This window comes from Oncorhynchus tshawytscha, linkage group LG02, assembly GCF_018296145.1.
Source record: "Oncorhynchus tshawytscha isolate Ot180627B linkage group LG02, Otsh_v2.0, whole genome shotgun sequence".
NCBI classification, from domain to species: Eukaryota; Metazoa; Chordata; class Actinopteri; order Salmoniformes; family Salmonidae; genus Oncorhynchus; species Oncorhynchus tshawytscha.
The window spans coordinates 46,771,676-46,793,289 of record NC_056430.1 but is presented as its reverse complement, the minus strand read 5'-3'; the positions used below and the strand labels follow the sequence as shown (position 1 = coordinate 46,793,289).

The 21,614-nt window shown below is 41.2% G+C and overlaps 2 protein-coding genes across 3 annotated transcripts in view; one reads left to right on the top strand and one right to left on the bottom strand.

Moving 5' to 3' along the window:
- cacna2d2b (calcium channel, voltage-dependent, alpha 2/delta subunit 2b) overlaps positions 1-21,614 on the bottom strand; it is a 90,091-nt gene that overhangs the window by 49,637 nt on the left and 18,840 nt on the right. For both annotated transcript variants that reach the window (XM_042299991.1, XM_024373643.2), the window contains exon 3: positions 1,929-2,045. In XM_042299991.1, coding sequence (XP_042155925.1) covers positions 1,929-2,045 — 117 coding nt within the window. The remainder of the gene's footprint in view (positions 1-1,928; positions 2,046-21,614) is intronic.
- On the top strand, positions 326-9,048 carry LOC112214700 (interferon-induced protein 44-like). Its single transcript, XM_042299996.1, has 5 exons — positions 326-506; positions 4,705-4,754; positions 5,104-5,137; positions 5,649-5,853; positions 8,854-9,048. The coding sequence occupies exons 2-5, from the start codon at positions 4,715-4,717 to the stop codon at positions 9,010-9,012; spliced, it is 438 nt and encodes a 145-aa protein (XP_042155930.1). The 5' UTR covers positions 326-506; positions 4,705-4,714; the 3' UTR covers positions 9,013-9,048.

Here is a 21,614-nt window from a genome sequence, read left to right as displayed (position 1 = left end):
TAGCTGTTAGCATCTATTGCTAGGGCCGTTGCTAGAAACGGTCAAATCCTGACCTGCCTACGTAATGAACCAAAGCGTCTGTTGCTATGCTGGTTGCTAGCTCTATTTAATCTCAGCGCTCGCGGAGGACGGAGGACATGGGCGGTTCTGGGTCTATTTTACCTCATAAGCCCATTTCTAAAGTAGCCAAAAATGGTCTGACTTCATAGAAATGTAATGGGTTTAGAAGACTATAAGAGCTGAGTGTTCGTCTTTCTGTGTAAACCACATAACCACCAGATGCTCTTACCTGTAGAAAAAAAGTGAACGTTATATTGAAAAACTATGGTCCCTCTATTACTATAATGGCCCCATTTACAAGAAATAGCTAGAGAAATAGGAGAGCTAGACAGTCCTCCTCACCTGAATTTCACTTTCTATTGTGCAAGTATAAATAGGTGCTGGTGAAATCCTTTTTTCAGAACAACATCAGAGTCTCAGTCTCAGGAGGAACTAGTACCAACAAGGTAGGTCTATTCACATTTGTTTTATACATATTTTATTTGATCTTTTATAAACAAGTTATTCTGCTGATAGGAAAAATTGGTAGAGGACCTGATCGAAATGCAGTACAATATTCGCATTGCAAAAGGAAAAATCTAAACTGCTATACTGCAATGTTTGTAGAAGCTGTCTATAATTTGTGCAAAAAGGAAATGTAACATTGCCTTCTATTGTTCCTATACATCTTCTACATTATGGAGCAGTTTCCTGGATATATATTAAAACTATAAATTAATTATACAATAACAAATGTTTACTTTAACACAAATTGAATTGTAACTTGTTTTAAATGCATTCCACCTGTCTTTGCTTTCACAAACACCAGCTGGTTTCGGGTGCATTTTTTGTTCCTAAATATACTGAACAAAAATATAAACGCAACATGTAAAGTGTTGGTCCCATGTTTCATGAACTGAAATAAAAGATCACAGAAATGTTCCATACGCACAAAAAGCTTTTCTCTCAAATTTTGTGCAGAGATTTGTTTACATTCCTGTTAGTGAGCATTTCTCCTTTGCCAAGATAATCCATCCACCTGACAGGTGCGGCATATCAAAAAGCTGATTAAACAGCATGATCATGACACAGGTGCACCTTGTGCTGGGGACAACAAAATGCCATATATGGCATTGTGTTGTGTGACAAACTTCACATTTTAGTGGCATTTTGTTGCGTGCAATTGGCATGCTGACTGCAGGAATATCCACCACCAGAGCTGTTGCCAGAGAATTGAATGTTCATTTCTCCACCATAAGTCGCCTCCAACGTCATTTTAGAGAATTTGGCAGTACAACCAACCGGCCTCACAACCGCAGACCATGTGTAACCATACCAGCCCAGGACCTCCACATCCGGCTTCCTCACCTGCGGGATCGTCTGAGTCGGAGACCAGCCACCCGGACAGCTGATGAAACTGAGGAGTATTTCTGTCTAAGAAAGCACTTTTGTGTGGAAAAACTAATTTTGATTGGCTGGGCCTGGCTCCCCAGTGGGTGGGCCTGGTTCAAGTGGGTGCGACCCTGCCCAGTCATGTAAAATCCATAGATTAGTGCCTAATTTATTTCAAGTGACTGATTTCCTTAACAACTGTTTCTCAGTAAAATCTTTGAAATGAATGCATTTATATTTTTGTTCAGTATAGATTAAAAATGTATTGGAAACAGGTTATCAAGTCATTGCGTTCACAATACGAATATATTGCATATGAAATGGGTTCATTTTGTGTGAAATTTCCAGTAGGGAATCTTGGATTAAGAAGCATTTTCAATGGAGATTCACTATTGAACTTGCTTTTTAGCCCAGGACCGAGCTAAATCTGTCTGTCAAACTGCCACTAAATGTTATGTTTATTTGTGAAATAAATAGAAGTCAAATTGCTGACTTACATCAAGTGCTTTGCGTTTCTTGGCCAGTAGCTTCTCGATGTCTGACGCTACCTTCTCCACCATCTCATAAGGAGAATTCTTTACCAGGCTGAACTGCCTTCTTTTCTCATTGTAGATCTGCAAAAAGATTTAAAAAACAGACATCATTTTGAGTGCAGTTAAATGACAGTTCCACATATGTTGTACATGTACTGATTGTATTACTGCATTTAACATCATTTGCAACCGTTTCTGATCCTTGAGTTGACAGCAACAAGGAGGCACCCAGCCCATCCAGACCATATATCTGTTTGTATGTGGCGCTTAGCAGTCCATATACTTTGCTTAGCAGCCTGCAAAGTATATGGACACCTACTCGTCAAACATTTAATTCCAAAATCATGGGCATTAATATGGCATACCCCTTTGCAGTTATAACAGTCTCCACTCTTCTGGGAAGGTTTTCCACGAAATGTTGGAGCATGACTGCGGGGACTTGCTTCCATTCAGCTACAAGAGCATTAGAGAGGTCGGGCACTGATGTTGGGCGATTAGGCCTGGCTTGCAGTTGGCGTTCGCATTCATCCCAAAGGTGTTGATGTGGTTGAGGTCAGGGCTCTCTGCAGGCAAGTCAAGTTCTTCTACACCGATCTCGATAACCCATTTCTGTATGGACCTCGCTTTGTGCATGGGGGCATTATCATGCTAAAACAGGAAAGGGCCTTCCTCAAACTGTTGCCACAAAGCTGGAAGCACAGAATCGTCTAAAATGTAATTTTATGCTGTAGCGTTAAGTTTTCCCTTCACAAGAACTAAGGGGCTTAGCCCGAACCATGAAACAGCCCCAGACACCAAACCTTAGAGTTGGCACTACGCATTAGGGCAAGTAGCGTTCTCCTGACATCCGCCAAACCCAGATTCATCCTTCGGACTGCCAGATGGTGACACGTGATTGATCACTCCAGAGAATGTGTTTCCACTGCTCCAGTCGACGCTTGGCATTGCACATGGTGATCTTAGGCTTGTGTGCGGCTGCTCAGCCATGGAAAACCAATTCATGAAGGTCCCGCGGAACAGTTTTTGTGATGATGTTGCTTCCAGAGACAGTTTGGAACTCGGTAGTGAGTGCAACCGAGGACAGATGATTTTTTACACGCTACAGCACTCGTGGTCCCGTTCTGTCAACTTGTGTGGCCTACCACTTTGCGCTGAGCCGTTGTTGCTCCTAGACGTTTCCACTTCCCAATAACAGCACTTACAGTTGCCCAGGGCAGCTCTAGCAGGGCAAAAATGTTACGAACTGACTTGTTGGAAAAGAGGAATCCTATGATGGTGCCACGTTGAAAGTCACTGATCTCTTCCGTATTGGCCATTCTACTGCCAATGTTTTTCCTATGGAGATTGCATGGCTGTGTGCTCAATTTTATACACCTGTCACCAACAGGTATGGCTGAATCCACTCATTTGAAGGGGTGTCCACATACATCTGGCCATGTGGTGTAGCTACTAAGGCCGTGACGATACCAATATCACAATATTCATTAGTAACATGGCAAGGAAACAAAACGTGAAACAGATTAAACTTCTTTAGGAAAACAGTGTTGGAAACAAACATCATTATGTTGCCATCCAGCGTCACATGTATTTATTTTTCAAGCTATAGCACACTACCTTACATACAGCAGGTATTTAAAGGACCAAAGAGTTTGGTCTGCTTCGTATTTTCATTTTTGCCGTGGAAAAAATATTGTAATACTGGTATCAAGCCAGCCCTAATAGCTGCAGTGCAGACATGACATTCTATTTAACCCAAATAGTATTTTTATGTTCCAGGGTTGAGTTAAAAGGTCCAATGCAGCTGTTTGTATCTCACAGTCAAATCATTTCTGGCTAACAATGAAGTACCTTTCTATGATAGTTTTTAACCATTTTAATTGAGAACAAACACAGCTTCTTAGCAAAGAGCAATTTCTCAAGCAAAAATGTGGATAGGACTGTCGGAGTGGTCTGAGTGGGGAGGCGAAATCTATCTGTTATTGGCAGAGAGGTAACAGAGGTTTGGAACGCTCTTTCTTATTGGTCTACTAACTAATTTACCGCCTGGGGATTTCACCACGGAGGCTAACAATCCATCCCACCAAAACATGCTGCAATTGAAAGCGTTCTTTTCAAACAGCTCTTACACTAAAAGGACATTATCATAATTTTCACAATTTCACAGTATTATTCCAACCTCATAGTGTGGACGTATATATAAAACACAGGAATCACATTTTTGACTGCACTGGGCCTCTAATTCCACAAATTCAATTAGAAATAATTTAATAATCTGTAATTCAATTAAAATTCCAGGTCAGTCTTTGAATTCAGGGAACTAATTTCCTCTCAATTCCAATGTTAGGTCAATTCCAAGAATTCAATTCCCAATTCAATATTAGGTCACAACAATTCCACAAATTCAATTCCCTCAGGCTTTCAGACTGATCATGTGACTGTTCAGACAGTCTACCTATACTGGAACGATAGAAATACCAATTCTACAGTCAATGTTTGATACATTGCTTTACCTTAAATGTGAAAATACTGAATTCCAATTTAATTCAATTCCACACATTAAATGTTTTACAATTCCAACGAAATTCCAATAAATCCATGCAGTCTAATTCCAATTCAATAACTTGAAAGATTGTTGAAATTCAAATTTAATTCAATATAGATTCTCCACTTCATGAGTTAATTCAATTGGAATTTCTAATGAATTTGGAATTGACCCCAACCCTGTTACATTCCCTCTCAGAAAAGCAAACATGGGTGGAGCTGAATCAAAGACACCACCCCCATCAAAGGGTAAGAGAGATGACATATCTGTAAAATACAGTCAACCCCTGATAGTTAATATCAGGTGTGAGTGCAAATTCTGTTCAAGCACAGTGCATTGGTCCCAATTCTTTTACTTGTTCTGGGAACCTGCATACACCGTTTTAGCGCATGCATTGACCACAGCCCCAAGGCATTACATATATAGTACATACCCTGTATCATTGACTGTAGTCTACTCTCATTAATTATGTGTCATTGTACTCAATCTTCAAATTATTTTGAAAGTAAGAGATGGGGGGGTGTTGGAATGTGGAAAACAATTAACTAATTTAATCTGTTCCATGTATGTCACATATGTTCCATGTATGTCACACAGAATTTGACCAACAATGGAGGAAAACATGTTGGAGGTAAGTACTGTACTGACTGACCAATATGGAGGATGAAGGAGAAAGTAAAACAAACATTTAGGTTATAATTACAATCACTATCAAGGGTTGTGTTGTGTGAATGGTGTGCTATACTAAAATGCTGATATCAGTTTTCCCACCATCTTAAATTAGTCCTAGTGTTATCTTGATAACATTTCCCATGAACATAATTATAAGCAGTCTATGGCCACTGTTTCAAAATGATAAATGTTTAGCATTTGTGGCACAAGTCAATTGCAAGTCAATGGTACTGAAATTAGCATTTTCCACACTTCATGTCCAAATCGCCTATAAGTAACTTCATTGAGCTACACAATCAATTTGAAAAACTTTAGGATGATTAGGACATGAATTATGCAAAAACATGCTAATATCAGTACCATTGATTTGCAATGAATCTGTGCCAAAGATGCTAAAAGGTTAGCATTTGGAAACAATGGCCAGGTAAACAAAACAAGAAGTAACAGGTGCTCTTCATTGTCTCTGACAGTAAAGAAGAGAGAGACCACATGGTGGATGATCTGAGGAGCTTTAAACTGAGTGATCCTGACGTGGGTCAGCTCAGATGCCTGCTATATGGACCAATCAGTGCAGGAAAGTCCAGCTTCATCAACTCAGTCAACAATGTCTTCCAAAGTCGGACAACAAGTGGTGCCCTGGTTGCTATTGACGGTGGCTTTAGCTTCACTACAACAGTAAGCTGCAGTGCTTAATACATTGAACAGACATGCAGGCATGGAATATGGCTACCTAATATATCCTGGTACACTAAGACACAGTATTTCATGAGCCACAAATAGGCAGAGACATGAAGAGGGACTTATAGGAACAAAGAGAGGTTGTCTGCGCAAATTTAAATGCAAAACGTAGTCAATCACAGGGGCGTAGGTTTGCAAAAGTAGGACCATGAAAAGAATAAATACACTCACTGTTGGAAACGTCAAACAAAAAACAACTGTATATCATGTATATCAAATGTATTTCATTTACATATTTTTTATATGAAAATGTACATCAAGGAAAAGGGACAAGACAAATGAAAGCACACAAATCTGGCTATAAAGAAAATGTAAATTAGTTGATTACATCACATAATCAAGACTAGATAAATGCAAAGCATGTAACTACACAGTAGAATACAAGGTAGAAATGTACACAGAATAAATGTTATATTTTAAGCAATAAGGCCCAAGGAGGTGTGATATATGGCCAATATACCACGGCTAAGGGCTGATCTTATGCACGACACAACGTGGAGTGCCTGGACACAGCCCTTAGCCGTGGTATATTGGCCATATATCACAAACCCCTGAGGTGCCTTATTGCTATTATAAACTGGTTACCAACATAACTAGATCAGTAAAAATAAATGTTTTGTCATACCCATGGTATACGGTCTGATATACCATGGATGTCAGCCAATCAGCATTCAGGGCTCGAACCACCCAGTTTATAATATGTATTCTACTGCTTAGTTATATCCTTTGAGTTGAAAACCGAAATGTTGGTCTTGCATTTTTACTTTATGCACCTTTTTGCACATTTCGGGGCATTGTGCCCTAAAATCAATTTTATACAAAGGGTCTGAGTAAAGGGTCTGAATACTTACAGTACCAGTCAAAAGTTTTGACACACCTACTCGTTCAAGGGTTTTTCTTTATTTTTACTATTTTCTACATTGTAGAATAATGGTGAAGTCATCAAAACTATGAAATAACACGTATGGAATCATGTTGTAATCAAAAGTGTTAAACAAATCAAAATATATTTTATTTTGAGATTCTTCAAAGTAGCCACCCTTTACCTTGATGACAGCTTTGCACACTTGGTATTCCTTACAGTGAAACCTTACAGTGAAATGCTTACTTACAAGCCCTTAACCAACAATTCAGTTAAGAAAAAATAAGTGTTAAGTAAAAAATAGATAAGTAAAAAATTACAAATAAAATACACAAATAATTAAAGAGCAGCAGTAAAATAACAATAGCGAGGCTATATACAGGGGGTACCAGTACAGAGTCAATGTGCGCGGGCACCAGTTAGTCGAGGTAATTGAGGTAATATGTACATGTACTGTAGGTAGAGTTCAGGTGTTCCTAATGTTTTGTGCACACAGTGTATACAGTGGGGGGAACAAGTATTTGATACACTGCCAATTTTGCAGGTTTTCCTACTTACAAAGCATGTAGAGATCTGTCATTTTTTTATCATAGGTACACTTCAACTGTGAGAGACGGAATCTAAAACAAAAATCCAGAAATTCACATTGTATGATTTTTAAGTAATTATTTGCATTTTATTGCATGACATAAAGTATTAGATTACCTACCAACCAGTAAGAATTCCGGCTCTCACAGACCTGTTAGTTTTTCTTTAAGAAGCCCTCCTGTTCTCCACTCATTACCTGTATTAACTGCACCTGTTTGAACTCGTTACCTGTATAAAAGACACCTGTCCACACACTCAATCAAACAGACTCTCAATTATTAGAAAATGGAAGAAGTTCAAGATGCCGGTCAATTACCCTTGGTCTGGGGCTCCATGCAAGATCTCACCTCGTGGGGCATCAATGATCATGAGGAAGGTGAGGGATCAGCCCAGAACTACACGGCAGGACCTGGTCAATGACCTGAAGAGAGCTGGGACCACAGTCTCAAAGAAAACCATTAGTAACACACTATGCCGTCATGGATTAAAATCCTGCAGCGCACGCAAGGTCCCCCTGCTCAAGCCAGCGCATTTCCAGGCCCGTCTGAAGTTTGCCAATGACCATCTGGATGATCCAGAGGAGGAATGGGAGAAGGTCATGTGGTCTGATCAGACAAAATAGAGCTTTTTGGTCTGAACTCCACTCGCCGTGTTTGGAGGAAGAAGAAGGATGAGTTCAACCCCAAAACACCATCCCAAACGTGAAGCATGGTGGTGGAAACATCATTCTTTGGGGATGATTTTCTGCAAAGGGGACAGGACGACTGCACCGTATTGAGGGGAGGATGGATGGGGCCATGTATTGCGAGATCTTGGCCAACAACCTCCTTCCCTCAGTAAGAGCATTGAAGATGGGTCATGGCTGGGTCTTCCAGCATGACAACGACCCGAAACACACAGCCAGGGCAACTAAGGAGTGGCTCCGTAAGAAAGCATCTCAAGGTCCTGGAGTGGCCTAGCCAGTCTCCAGACCTGAACGCAATAGAAAATCTTTGGAGGGAGCTGAAAGTCCATATTGCCCAGCGACAGCCCCGAAACCTGAAGGATCTGGAGAAGGTCCGTATGGAGGAGTGGGCCAAAATCCCTGCTGCAGTGTGTGCAAACCTGGTCAAGAACTACAGGAAACGTATGATCTCTGTAATTGCAAACAAAGGTTTCTGTACCAAATATTAAGTTCTGCTTTTCTGATGTATCAAATACAATAAAATGCAAATGAATTACTTAAAAATCATACAATGTGATTTTTTGGATTTTTATTTTAGATTCAGCCTCTCACAGTTGAAGGGTACCTATGATAAAAATTACAGACCTCTACATGCTTTGTACGTAGGAAAACCTGCAAAATCGGCAGTGTATCAAATACTTGTTCTCCCCACTGTATATTTGTTGATTCTGAGCATCAGTTTGGGATGCTTTCATGTGTGTGAGGGTATTTATCCTTTCCATAGAAAAAAAAGATACGTCATTAAAAAAACATTTATTTTCAGTATGACACACACTACATTCAAGGCCGTTCTGGTGAAAAACGTCTTCCCTTTGCATTCAATGATGTCATGGGTCTGGAACAAAACAAAAATGGGTTGCACCCTGATGACATCATCAATGCTCTGAAGGGCCATCTACCAGAGGGCTATGAGGTAATGTAGATGTCACACACACACACACACACACTAACAAATCTTATATTTCCTTGGCCAGTTCAATACTGTCCACCCATTATCAGACCAAAAAAGGAATTCATTCAGAATCCCAGCTTAAGTGACAAAACTCACTGCCTGGTGAGTATTGTGTCAGCGGACAAAATCTCTCGCATGCCAGAGGATGTCATAGCCAAGATGAAGAACATCAGGGCAGAAGCCAGCAAACTGAGTAAGTAAGCTCTTTAAACTCTGTTTCTCAATAGAAACTACAACTATGGCTAGCTATCAGTTGTCACCTTTCAGCTGTAGCTCTTGACTTTTCACTATTTCATGATAGTGTTACTTATGCTACTCCTTCTATTCATTAAATATTCATTTCTACGGCAGATATCCCTCAAGTTGTTGTCATGACCATGCCAGACAAGGCTTGTGAGCTGGTGAACAAGGATGTGAAGAGAATCTACTACAGCAAGGCAATCAAAGAGAAGGTAAATCACATGACCTCAGACCTGATCAAATTTCACATTGCCTGGACAAGTGTTTAACATGTCAGCTAACTATATAATTTGATGAGGCAATCTGATGTTCAACTGCACAGTTGATGACGTGGCACGCAACCATCGGTTGACGGAATGTCTGCAATGTAGTCGCCATTAAATCTTGGTTGTGCTGACATGATTCAATGATCATCACTCAAGCAAAACTGATCCAGACCTTTTTGTCTCCAACGTTTTTCAGATGCAGATCTGCAGTTATGAGCTAGGCCTTCCCATGAACTGCATCCTGCCGGTGAAGAACTACCACGAGGAGGGGATGCTGGATAACGACATGGATATCCTGATACTGAACGCCATGACTCAGATTATGAACTTCGCCAACGACTACCTCTGGAACCTCCAACAACATGCAAATCAAAAAAATAAAAAGTATTAAGAGATTAGTTAGTGAGCCCTGCAGTTTAAGATTGGAATAAAGTTCCTAATTTCTATATTTTTGACATTGTTGTCGTATAATTTAATGTCCATGTAGAGGCCTAAATATGTTATCTGGGAGAAATGTATTTTGATTGAGTATGCATTTCGTGTGACAAGAATCTTTAAAATAAACTGAGTATTGATTGCTGTGCATATATGCTACTTTTTAACATCAACACCCATCAGTGTACAATTGTGTTATATAAACTAGCATCCTTCACCGAATTCTTTTGATGACAAACTGATTTTAAACCTTACTTTGTTTTACGGATATTGCTGTAACATTCATTTGATGTGACATTATTGTTGTATCTTAAGTTGACTTAATTTCCAGGTAAATTTTAAGTTAAATAAATCATTTAAAAAATAAAGACTATTGATGACATCGCCATCTTTCTCTCTATAACCGGGTTTCCTTCCAATCATTTCATGGGGATGAATTACCTGACGCATAAAGAAACTCATGCTAGGCCTGATGGAAACGGCAAATTTGTCTGTACAATTTCCCAATGTCGACAAAACAAAATACACTACACAAGGGTGGATCATTTTGGTGGTCTGTGAAATAGATTGTGACAATTGTGGCGGAAATGCATTTAAGAGCAAATATTGATATAATAACCATTTCGAAGTAAACTTGGGAGTCACGTCTGTTATGTCGTACAACCGCCACAACGTGGAAAAGCATGCAGAGTTTATAGGCAGATGAAATATCGTAAATTATGATTAATCTACACTAGTTAACCTGTTGAGTGTTAATGTGAAGTGGATGGTTGTATTAAACATATCTTCATGAGGGGACCCTGAACAGTACCTAGTAATGCCTTATACTGTTAGAAAGCGGTTTTGTTGCATTTATTATTTGTATTAACTTTTTGCACTAGCACGCACTGCTAGAGTAAATAGTATGAAAATAATATATTTTAGATTTAATTTTCAAACTTCATTTGCTATGAACAACCAATTAATGAAAATGACCATTGACATGCTGAGATTTCAGCTGCCTAATTTACTGTAATAATTTGGTATAAAACTAGTGGTTGGAAAATCTGACAAATTTCCTGGTGCACTGCTCTCATTCATTGATGTCTCTATCCCTCTGTGAAGAACACAAAGTGGTTTTGTATCACAACTTCAAATTGTGTTCGAGTTTTTATAAATTAAATTCGATATAGAATGATGAGACGTCCTATGGCTGCAGCAGACTCTCAGCTTTGCAGCGCTATGCAGTTTGTGTGCCTGTGATGCACCGTCCACCACAAATTGACGGACAGTCCGGTCACACTACACTCTCAACCCAAAGTAAAGATTGTGACTAAAACTAACCAGTAACCTTACATAAAAGTAACAAGCTTCCTGTCTCATCAGAACATGCAAGAGTATTGTAGCGAATACACATTTAAATGCAATTTATATAACGTTGGAATTTGATTTTACATTGCACTTTTTATTGGTCCAATATTTTTAGAGAGAAATAGGCTGTCACCAGTAGGGTTGCCAACCAAATAAGGGACAAAAGGTGGCATGCCAGTGCACGGTGCCACGGTGGTGTCACACTCTGACCATGATTTGGGTTGTTTGTTTCTATGTTTTGTTTGGTCAGGGTGTGATATGAGTGGGCATTCTATGTTGTATGTCTAGTTTGTCTATTTCTATGTGTTTTGGCCTGATATGGTTCTCAATCAGTGGCAGGTGTTTGTCGTTGTCTCTGATTGGGAATCATATTTAGGTAGCCTGTTTTGTATTGTGGTTTGTGGGTTATTGTCTATGTCTAGTTGCCTGTGTCTGCACATTTGTAGTATAGCGTCACGGTCGTTTTGTAGTTTGTTTAGTGTCCGTATTTATTAAATATATAACATGTCTTCAAATCACGCTGCGCCTTGGTCTCCTCCATTCGACAAACGTGACAGGTGGTGTGGGTATAGTGTTGTGGGAATGAATACAGTGTATATTCATAATCTTATTCAATTGGAAAGGCAAAACATTTTTATATTCCATTTAGTCTATTTTTTTTAACCTTTATTCAACTAGGCAAGTCAATTCTTATTTTCAATGACGGCCTAGGAACAGTGGGTTAACTTGTCAGCTCGGGGATTCAATCTTGCAACCTTCCGGTTACTAGTCCAACGCTCTAACATCTAGGCTACCTGCCCTATAGCTTTACTAAAACTGTTACAGCAACAACAAACAAAAAAACATTTTGAACTCGAGGAAGAGGGGCATATTTTGTGCCTCTCTTGACTGTTTCAAGCATCCATTTGCATAGCCAGAGTGAAGTTCTTATATGACAAGTCACAGTTCACAGATATTTGAAGTTAATTTTTGATCAGCTCTGTGCTGCATCTGTTTCTTGAGTCTGACCATTTAATAGTCATCAAAGAGAAAATCCTCTCTACAAAGGCATTGAGCCGGGCACACTGAGGACAAATGAGACAATCCTGAACATGTTGATCAAGTTGGCATTCCCTAGGTTTTGGAAAACTGCCACCCACTGCTCACTGCTGGATTTTGTGGTATCCTGTCTGTCTTTCTGTATTTCCTCCCAGCAATCACAAAACTCTTCATAGAGTTGGTCCATACTGACGGTCTCTGTCATTTTGAGGGCAACCATCACCTGCTCCAGGTCAGTGAAGGAGAGCTCCTCATAGAGGACGATCAGATTCAGTTTCACCATTACATTTTCTGGTGAGAAATCAAACCACTTGTCAATGTATGTAATCACAGTGTCATAGAACTTCACAAAGTCCTGTTGCTGCTTGGACCTTAGTGCGGACAATTGTTTGTCCATCAGCTGCTTGGTCTGGTATCCAAAAAGCTGTCCTGTTTCACTGAAGCATCTTCATTTGGAACTTTTGGACTTCCTCGTAAACATCTGTGATGCAATACGTTGTTTCCTCCAGCTTTTTTACGAGTTGGTCAAATACACACCCCAAGTTGTGGAAAATGCACAGATAAATCTCAGCAGCTTCCGTTTATTCATACTTCATACTCAAAAATACTCTTCAGTGCCACAGGACAGGTCTCCCCAAGGGACCTGAAGTATGAAGTAAGAGCTGGCCAGCTTTGCAGGAGACAATCGACAGCTGGATGAAGAGAGAGCCATCTAGTGCAAACATGTCGCAGAATTTCACGCCACTCAATGTCAACAAAGGCAATAAATGCACGCAGTTCCTCTCTTCAGGAAGCAGATGCTGAGAAGTGACTGTAGATCTTTAAAACAATTGTCTCAATATCCACTGACAGCTGATCGCAGGCGTGCTTGCAGGCATTATGAGCTATGTGAGCTGGGCAATTCGCTTTCAGAATGCGATTGTTGGCACTGATCAATAAATGGTAAACGGAGTGGTGTTTTCCATTATCTGCTGCATAGGCTGTGATGTGTCTAATATCTAGTTCATGCTTTTCCAGACAGTTCATCAGAGCTTGATGTATGCCTTTTTCAGTTTCATCACTGTCTTCATAAACGTCAAGTAACTTGAACTACACTCCATCAGAGAAATTTCTCACGCCCACCGGAAACACTTTTTTATTTCCCTTGTTTGAGGCATGACTGGCAACTGAGAAACACACAGGCTCAACTTCGGTCGGGGACAGATCATCCACAATATTCCTCACAGTCTTTGGTCCTAAAACATTCATTGTAATCATCTCAGCTTTCGTCAAATGAATGATGGCGCCGGAGGAGACGGCCGCCGTTTTACAGTCTCCTAACCATTTGTGCTATTATGTGTTGTTTTTCGGGATATTTGTAAATGATTTTGTACATAATGTTTCTGCAACCGTATCTTACAGAAGAAAAGAGCTTCTGGATATCAGGACAGCGATCACTCACTTCGGATTAGATGAAGATTTCTTCGACAACAACAACAACAGCAGCAAGCAGGACTCACACGATATTCTCCAAACACCCCACAGGGCAGACATCCCAATTATTCGCAAAAGGAAGCGACGCAGAGGACGAAGAGCCGGATGCCTGGTCCGGACCCGCAGAAGGCAACTAGGAAAGCTGCCGTTACCGTCAATATTACTCGCCAACGTGCAATCATTGGACAATAAACTAGACGAGGTAAGATCACGAATATCCTACCAACGGGACATCAAAACTGTAATAACTGTAATGTCTCAGGGGTGCGTCACCTGAGTGGGTTGATTCACTGATGTGGTCATCCTGTCTGGGTTGGCGCCCCCCTTGGGTTGTGCCATGGCGGAGATCTTTGTGGGCTATACTCAGCCTTGTCTCAGGATGGTAAGTTGGTGGTTGAAGATATCCCTCTAGTGGTGTGGGGGCTGTGCTTTGGCAAAGTGGGTGGGGTTATATCCTTCCTGTTTGGCCCTGTCCGGGGTGTCCTCGGATGGGGCCACAGTGTCTCCTGACCCCTCCTGTCTCAGCCTCCAGTATTTATGCTGCAGTAGTTTATGTGTCGGGGGCTAGGGTCAGTTTGTTATATCTGGAGTACTTCTCCTGTCCTATTCGTTGTCCTGTGTGAATCTAAGTGTGCGTTCTCTAATTCTCTCCTTCTCTCTTTCTTTCTCTTTCTCGGAGGACCTGAGCCCTAGGACCATGCCCCAGGGACTACCTGACATGATGACTCCTTGCTGTCCCCAGTCCACCTGGCCGTGCTGCTGCTCCAGTTTCAACTGTTCTGCCTTATTATTATTTGACCATGCTGGTCATTTATGAACATTTGAACATCTTGGCCATGTTCTGTTATAATATCCACCCGGCACAGCCAGAAGAGGACTGGCCACCCCTCATATGCTCTTTCTAATTCTCTCTCTCTGAGGACCTGAGCCCTAGGACCATGCCCCAGGACTACCTGACATGATGACTCCTTGCTGTCCCCAGTCCACCTGACCGTGCTGCTGCTCCAGTTTCAACTGTTCTGCCTTGTTATTATTTGACTATGCTGGTCATTTATGAACATTTGAACATCTTGGCCATGTTCTGTTATAATCTCCACCCGGCACAGTCAGAAGAGGACTGGCCACCCCACATAGCCTGGTTCCTCTCTAGGTTTCTTCCTAGGTTTTGGCCTTTCTAGGGAGTTTTTCCAAGCCACCGTGCTTCTACACCTGCATTGCTTGCTGTTTGGGGTTTTAGGCTGGGTTTCTGTTTAGCACTTTGAGATATCAGCTGATATACGAAGGTCTATATAAATAAATTTGATTTGATTTAATATCCAATGCTTCACGGAATCGTGGCTGAATGACGACATGGATATTCAGCTACCAGGATACACGCTGCACCGGCAGGATAGAACAGCACACTCCGGTAAGATGAGGGGGGCGGTCTGTGCATATTTGTAAACAACAGCTGGTGCACAAAATCTAAGGAAGTCTCTAGATTTTGCTCGCTTGAAGTTGAGTATATTGTGATAAACTGCAGGCCACACTACTTGCCTAGAGAGTTCTCAGCTATACTTTTGGTGGCTGTTTATTTACCACCACAGACAGATGCTGGAAATAAGATCACACTCAGTCAGCTGTATAAGGAAATAAGAAAACAGGAAACCACTCACCCAGAGGCGGCGCTCCTATTGGCTGGAGACTTTTATGCAGGGAAGCTTAAATCAGTTCTACCAAATCTCTATCAACATGTTAAATGTGCAACCAGAGGGAAAAGAATTCTAGATCACCTGTACTCCACAAACAGAGACACGTACAAAGCTCTCCCTCGCCCTCCATTTGGTAAATGCAACCACAACTCTATCCTCCTGATTACTGCTTAGAAGCAAAAAGGAAAGCAGGAAGCACCAGTGACTCGATCTATAAAAATGGTCAGATGAAGCAGATGCTAAACTACAGGACTGCTTTGCTATCACAGACTGGAACATGTTACGGGATTCTTCCGATGACATTGAGGAATACACCACATCAGTCACTGGCTTTATCAATAAGTGCATTGAGGACGTTGTCCCCACCTTGTCTGTACGTACATACCCCAACCAGAAGTCATGGATTACAGGCAACATTTGCATTGAGCTAAAGGGTAGGGCTTCCGCTTTCAAGGTGCGGGACTCTAACCTGGAAGCTTATAAGAAATCCTGCTACGCTCTGTGATGAACCATCAAACAGGCAAAGCGTCAATACAGGGCTAAGATTAATCATACTACACCATCTCTGACACTCGTCGGATGTGGCAGCGCTTGCAAACTATTACAGACTACAAAGGGAAGCACAGCCGCGAGCTGCCCCGTGACACGAGTATACCAGATGAGCTAAATCACTTCTATGCTCGCTTTGCGCGTTTGTTTTGGTCTAATTGTTTTCACCTGTTCCTTGTTGGGGTTTTGGGATGGGTATTAATTTAAGTTCGTTTAGCCCACTGGTGTTGGTGCGGGCTTGTTGTTATTGTACATTGGTGGTGTATTGTTGATTTTGGGTTTTCGCTGTCCGGTGTTTGTAACAGTGGTGTTTGGGTTGTTGTTTGCGCCTGTGTTTTGGGCTTCACCCTATTTTGTACCTGTTCCTGAGGACATTAAGGCGTTTTTCCCGTTTACCTTCTGCTCTCTGCGTCTGACTCCACACCCATCACTCTCCCGGCATTACGTTGCCCCCATCTATCTTCAGAGTTCATTCTGTTAGGTGACCTAAACTAGGATATTGTCACGCCCTGACCTTTGAGAGCTTTTTATGTCTCTATTTTCGTTTGGTCAGGGTGTGAGTTGGGTGGGCATTCTATGTTCTGTATTCTATGTTCTTTAGTTCTATGTTTTGGCCGGGTATGTTTCTCAATCAGGGACAGCTGTCTATCATTGTCTCTGATTGGGAATCATACTTAGGCAGCCTTTTCCCTTTGTTATTTGTGGGTAGTTATCTTTGTTAGGGGACTATAGCCTAAGTTAAGCTTCACGGTCATTTCTTTGTTTTGTTGGTGACATTTACCTAAATAAACAGAAATGTACGCTCACCACACTGCGCTTTGGTCCACGTATTCCTTCCAGGAAGACGGCCGTGACAGAACTACCCACCACAAAAGGACCAAGCAGCGTGGTAAAAGGAGGACTGGATATGGGATGACCAATACACACAGTAAGTTAGGAAAGCAAAGGCTAGCTTTTTCAAACATAAATTTGCATCCTGTAGCTCTAACTCCAAAACCTTCTGGGACACTGTAAAGTCCATGGAGAATAAGAGCACCTCCTCCCAGCTGCCCACTGCACTGAGGCTAGGTGTCACGTTCTGACCTTTATTTCCTTTGTTTTGTCATTATTTAGTATGGTCAGGGCGTGAGTTGGGGTGAGCAGTCTGTTTGTTTTTCTATGATTTTGGGATTTCTATGTTTTCGGCCTAGTATGGTTCTCAATCAGAGGCAGGTGTCATTAGTTGTCTCTGATTGAGAATCATACTTAGGTAGCCTGGGTTTCACTGTTTGTTTGTGGGTGTTTGTTTCCGTGTCTGTGTGTTTCACTACACGGTTCTGTTTTGGTTTTCGTTCATTCCACGTTTATTGTTTTTGTATTCAGTTGTTCATGTTGAGTATTTCTTATTAAAAAGAACCATGGACACTTACCACTCCACATATTGGTCCTCCGATCCTTCTCGCCTCTCCTCTTCAGACAAAGAGGAGGAAAACCTTTACACTAGGAAACACCGTCACCACCAATAAATCCACGATAATCGAGAATTTCAACAAGCATTTCTCTATGGCTGGCCATGCTTTCCTCCTGGCTACCCCAACCCCGGCCAACAGCTCTGCACCCCCGCAGCAACTAGCACAAGCCTCCCCAGCTTCTCCTTCACCCAAAACCAGATAGCTGATGTTCTGAAAGAGCGGCAAAACCTGGACCCGTACAAATCAGCTGGGCTAGACAATCTGGACCCTCTCTTTCTAAAATGCCATACAACACTCCTTCTGTGACCTCCAACTGCTCTTAAATGCAAGTAAAACTAAATGCATGCTCTTCAACTGATTGCTGCCCGCACCTGCACGCCTGACTAGCATTACTACTCTGGACGGTTCTGACTTAGAATATGTGGACAATTACAAATACCTAGATGTCTGGCTAGACTGTAAACGCTCTTCCAGACTCATATTAAGCCTCTTCAATCCAAAATTAAATCTAGAATCGGCTCCCTATTTCGCAACAAAGCCTCCTTCACTCACGCTGCCAAACATACCCTCGTAAAACTGACTATCCTCGACTTCGGCGATGTCATTTACAAAATAGCCTCCAACACTCTACTCAGCAAACTGGATACAGTCTATCACAGTTCCATCCGTTTTGTCACCAAAGCCCCATATACCACCCACCACTGTGACCTGTATGCTCTCGTCGGCTGGCCCTCGCTAAATATTTGTCGCCAGACCCACTGGCTCCAGGTCATCTATAAGTCTTTGCTAGGTAAAGCTCTGCCTTATCTCAGCTCACTAGTCACCGTAATAACATCCAACCGTAGCATGCGCTCCAGCAGGTATATCTCACTGGTCATCCCTAAAGCCCACACCTGCTTTGGCCACCTTTCCTTCCAGTTCTCTACTGCCAAGGACTGGAACAAATTGTAAAAATCGCTGAAGTTGGAAACTTATATCTCCCTCACTAACTTTAAGCACCAGCTATCTGAGCAGCTTACCAATCGCTGCAGCTATACATAGCCCATCTGTAAATAGCCCATCCAACTACCTACCTCATCCCCATATTGTTTTTATTTACTTTTTGCACACCAGTATTTCTACTTGCACATCATCATCTGCACATCTATCACTCCAGTGTTAATTTGCTAAATTGTAATTACTTCGATACCATGGCCTATTTATTGCCTTACCTCCTTACTCCATTTGCACACACTGTATATAGATTTTCTATAGTGTTATTGACTGTACTTTTGTTTATCCCATGTGTAACTCTGTGTTGTCGTTTTCTGTCGCTTTGCTTTATCTTGGCCAGGTCGCAGTTGTAAATGAGAATTTGGTCTCAACTGGCCTACCTGGTTAAATAAAGGTGAAATAAATCAAATAAAATATGCATTAAGATGTTTTTAAAATGTATGAACTAATCCCGAAGACTGCAGTGATACTAAATAAAGATTTGGAGCAGCTAGATTGACAACTGAACTGGCGGTTGAGAATGATGACAAGGTTAAGAGCTATTAGCTTCTACTTGTTACACCCTGAAGACGATGTCCGCACCCATGTGGAAATCTAATTAGCATAATTAAAAAATCCCCATCAAAATCTCTGTTTAAGATAGAGATATCGGGTTTTTTTGCTGGAAGGTGGCAGCGCTACAGGCTTCTGACTAGAGGGAGTACAGCTACGACCATAAGTTACTTTTTCATAGCAGGTTAGGAGAACTTGAGCAGCAGGTTAGGACAATTAATGTGGCTGGTTAGGAGACTTAGGTTAAGGTTAGGAAAAGGGTAGCTAAATTGCTCTCCTAACCAGATAAAAAGTCCCTTCCAGTTGTAGCTGTACTCCCTCTAGTCACAAACGAGCTACAGTGGTGTTTGTCAGGCCAGAAGACTTCCCGAAAATCGGTCTTCTTATTTGCATTGATTGACATATCTCTTGAGAATATGGATAGAGTGGCCATAAAATGAAAAAGGCCATGACATTCAGAAATACACAGAGAGGAAGAGGCGAAGTGAGAGGGTTTACTCCACCCAAAATCTGTTCATGAAAATAAGACCACAAAAGCTAGGTTTCTATCCAATTAGAGACAGATTGTCATGAGAATATTCTAGAATGCGCATTAACAAAATATGCACATTTTCCCACCAGTGGTGTTTCCAACAAATGGACTTGTTGCAGATAGAAATGCATGATGACTTAGTGCACACAACATTTTATTTTTCTCTTAAGTTTTCATGTACCGAATAAAAATCTAAAGTTCAATATGTTTCCATTGCATTTTCAAATCTACTGATAGTTTTGACACAAAAACTGTTGCTTTAAATTGCAAATGTGCCTACTCCAGTCTTCGCACTGTGCGCTCTAACCAACAGCTCGCACATACAGTGCTGGTAGGCTTGTCTACATAATGAGATTATTATGGATGAGCCAGAATATTTTAATTTGTCAAACAGCAGTCAAGCATCTTTCACCACCCATCATAACTTCCACTGAGTGTACAAAACATTAAGAACACCTCCTCCTTCCATGACATACTGTGGACTGACCAGGTGAAAGCTATGACCTCTTATCTATGTCACATGTTAAAAATCAACTTCAATCAGTGTAGATGAAGGGGAGGAGACAGGTTAAAAATGATTTTTAAGCCTTGAGATGATTGAGACACATCCAACATATGTGACAAAACAAGCAAGTAGAGTCTAGAGAATCATTGTACCATGTAATATCTTTTCCATAACCAAAAATATTATATTTTCAGCTGTTTGAAGCTGGTTTACAAAGCTGAAAGTAAAAGATGCAAAAACAAGACTTAAGAACAGGAATGGGTGTAGTAGGCCTACGGGAATGTGAAATATATCCTCCTTGACTAAACTCTAAGTATGTGCTTATCAGCAAAACACAATGTAGGCCTATAATATAATCATAATACAGTATAATGACGATAGGTAGCCCAATGGCAGGTAGCCTAGCAATTAGAGAAGTGAGCCAGCAACCAGAGGGTTTTCAATTCAAATCTCGGGTCTGACGGGAAGTATGCTGGCAACAGGAAGATTGCTGGTATCAAATCCAATAGAGTCCCACAGTGGAGGTGTCATAATACCCATAAAACCTAGAGGTCAAACAGGGAAATGGTTCCAATAATTTTCCAACATTCATCGATAATGCTAATTAGCATCAAGGTAGAAATCATGCAAGACTACAAATCCCTGAAAACTACTGCATGTCATCTCTCGTCGGTAATTTTGATAACAGGTACATTTAAAGACATTTAGACAAAATATTAATTACTTAATTTATCATATCAAATCACATTTTATTGGTCACATACACATATTTAGCAGATGTTATTGTGGGTGTAGCGAAATGCTTGTGTTTCTAGCTCAAACAGTGCAGTAGTATGTAACAATTCACAACAATACACACACATCTAAATGTAAATGAATGGAAGTAAGAAATATATAAATATTAGGACGAGCAATGTCAGAGTGGCATTGACTAAAATACAGTAGAATAGAATACAATATATACATGTGACATGAGTAAAGCAGTATGTTAATAAACCATTATTAAAGTGACCTGTGATTCCATGTCTTTCTAAATAGGTCAGCAACCACTAAGGTGCAGGGTTGAGTAACCGGGTGGTGGACTGCTAGTTATGGCTATTTAACAGTCTGATGGCCTTGAGATAAAAGCTGTTTTTCAGTCTCTCGGTCCCAGCTTTGATGCAACTGTAATGACCTCACATTCTGGATGGTAGCAAGGTAAACAAGCCGTGCCTCGAGTGGTTGATGTCCTTGATGATCTTTTTGGCCTTCCCGTGACATCGGGTGCCATAGGTCTCCTAGAGGGCAGGCAGTGTGCCCCCGGTGATGCGTTGGGCAGACCGAATCACCCTCTGGAGAGCCCTGAGGTTGGGGGCGGTGCAGTTGCCGTACCAGGCAGTGATACAGCCTGACAGGATGTTCTCAATTATGCATCTATAAAAGTTTGAGGGTTTTAGGGGCCAAGCTGAATTTCTTCAGCCTCCTGAGGTTGAAGAGGCACTGTTGCGCCTTCTTCAC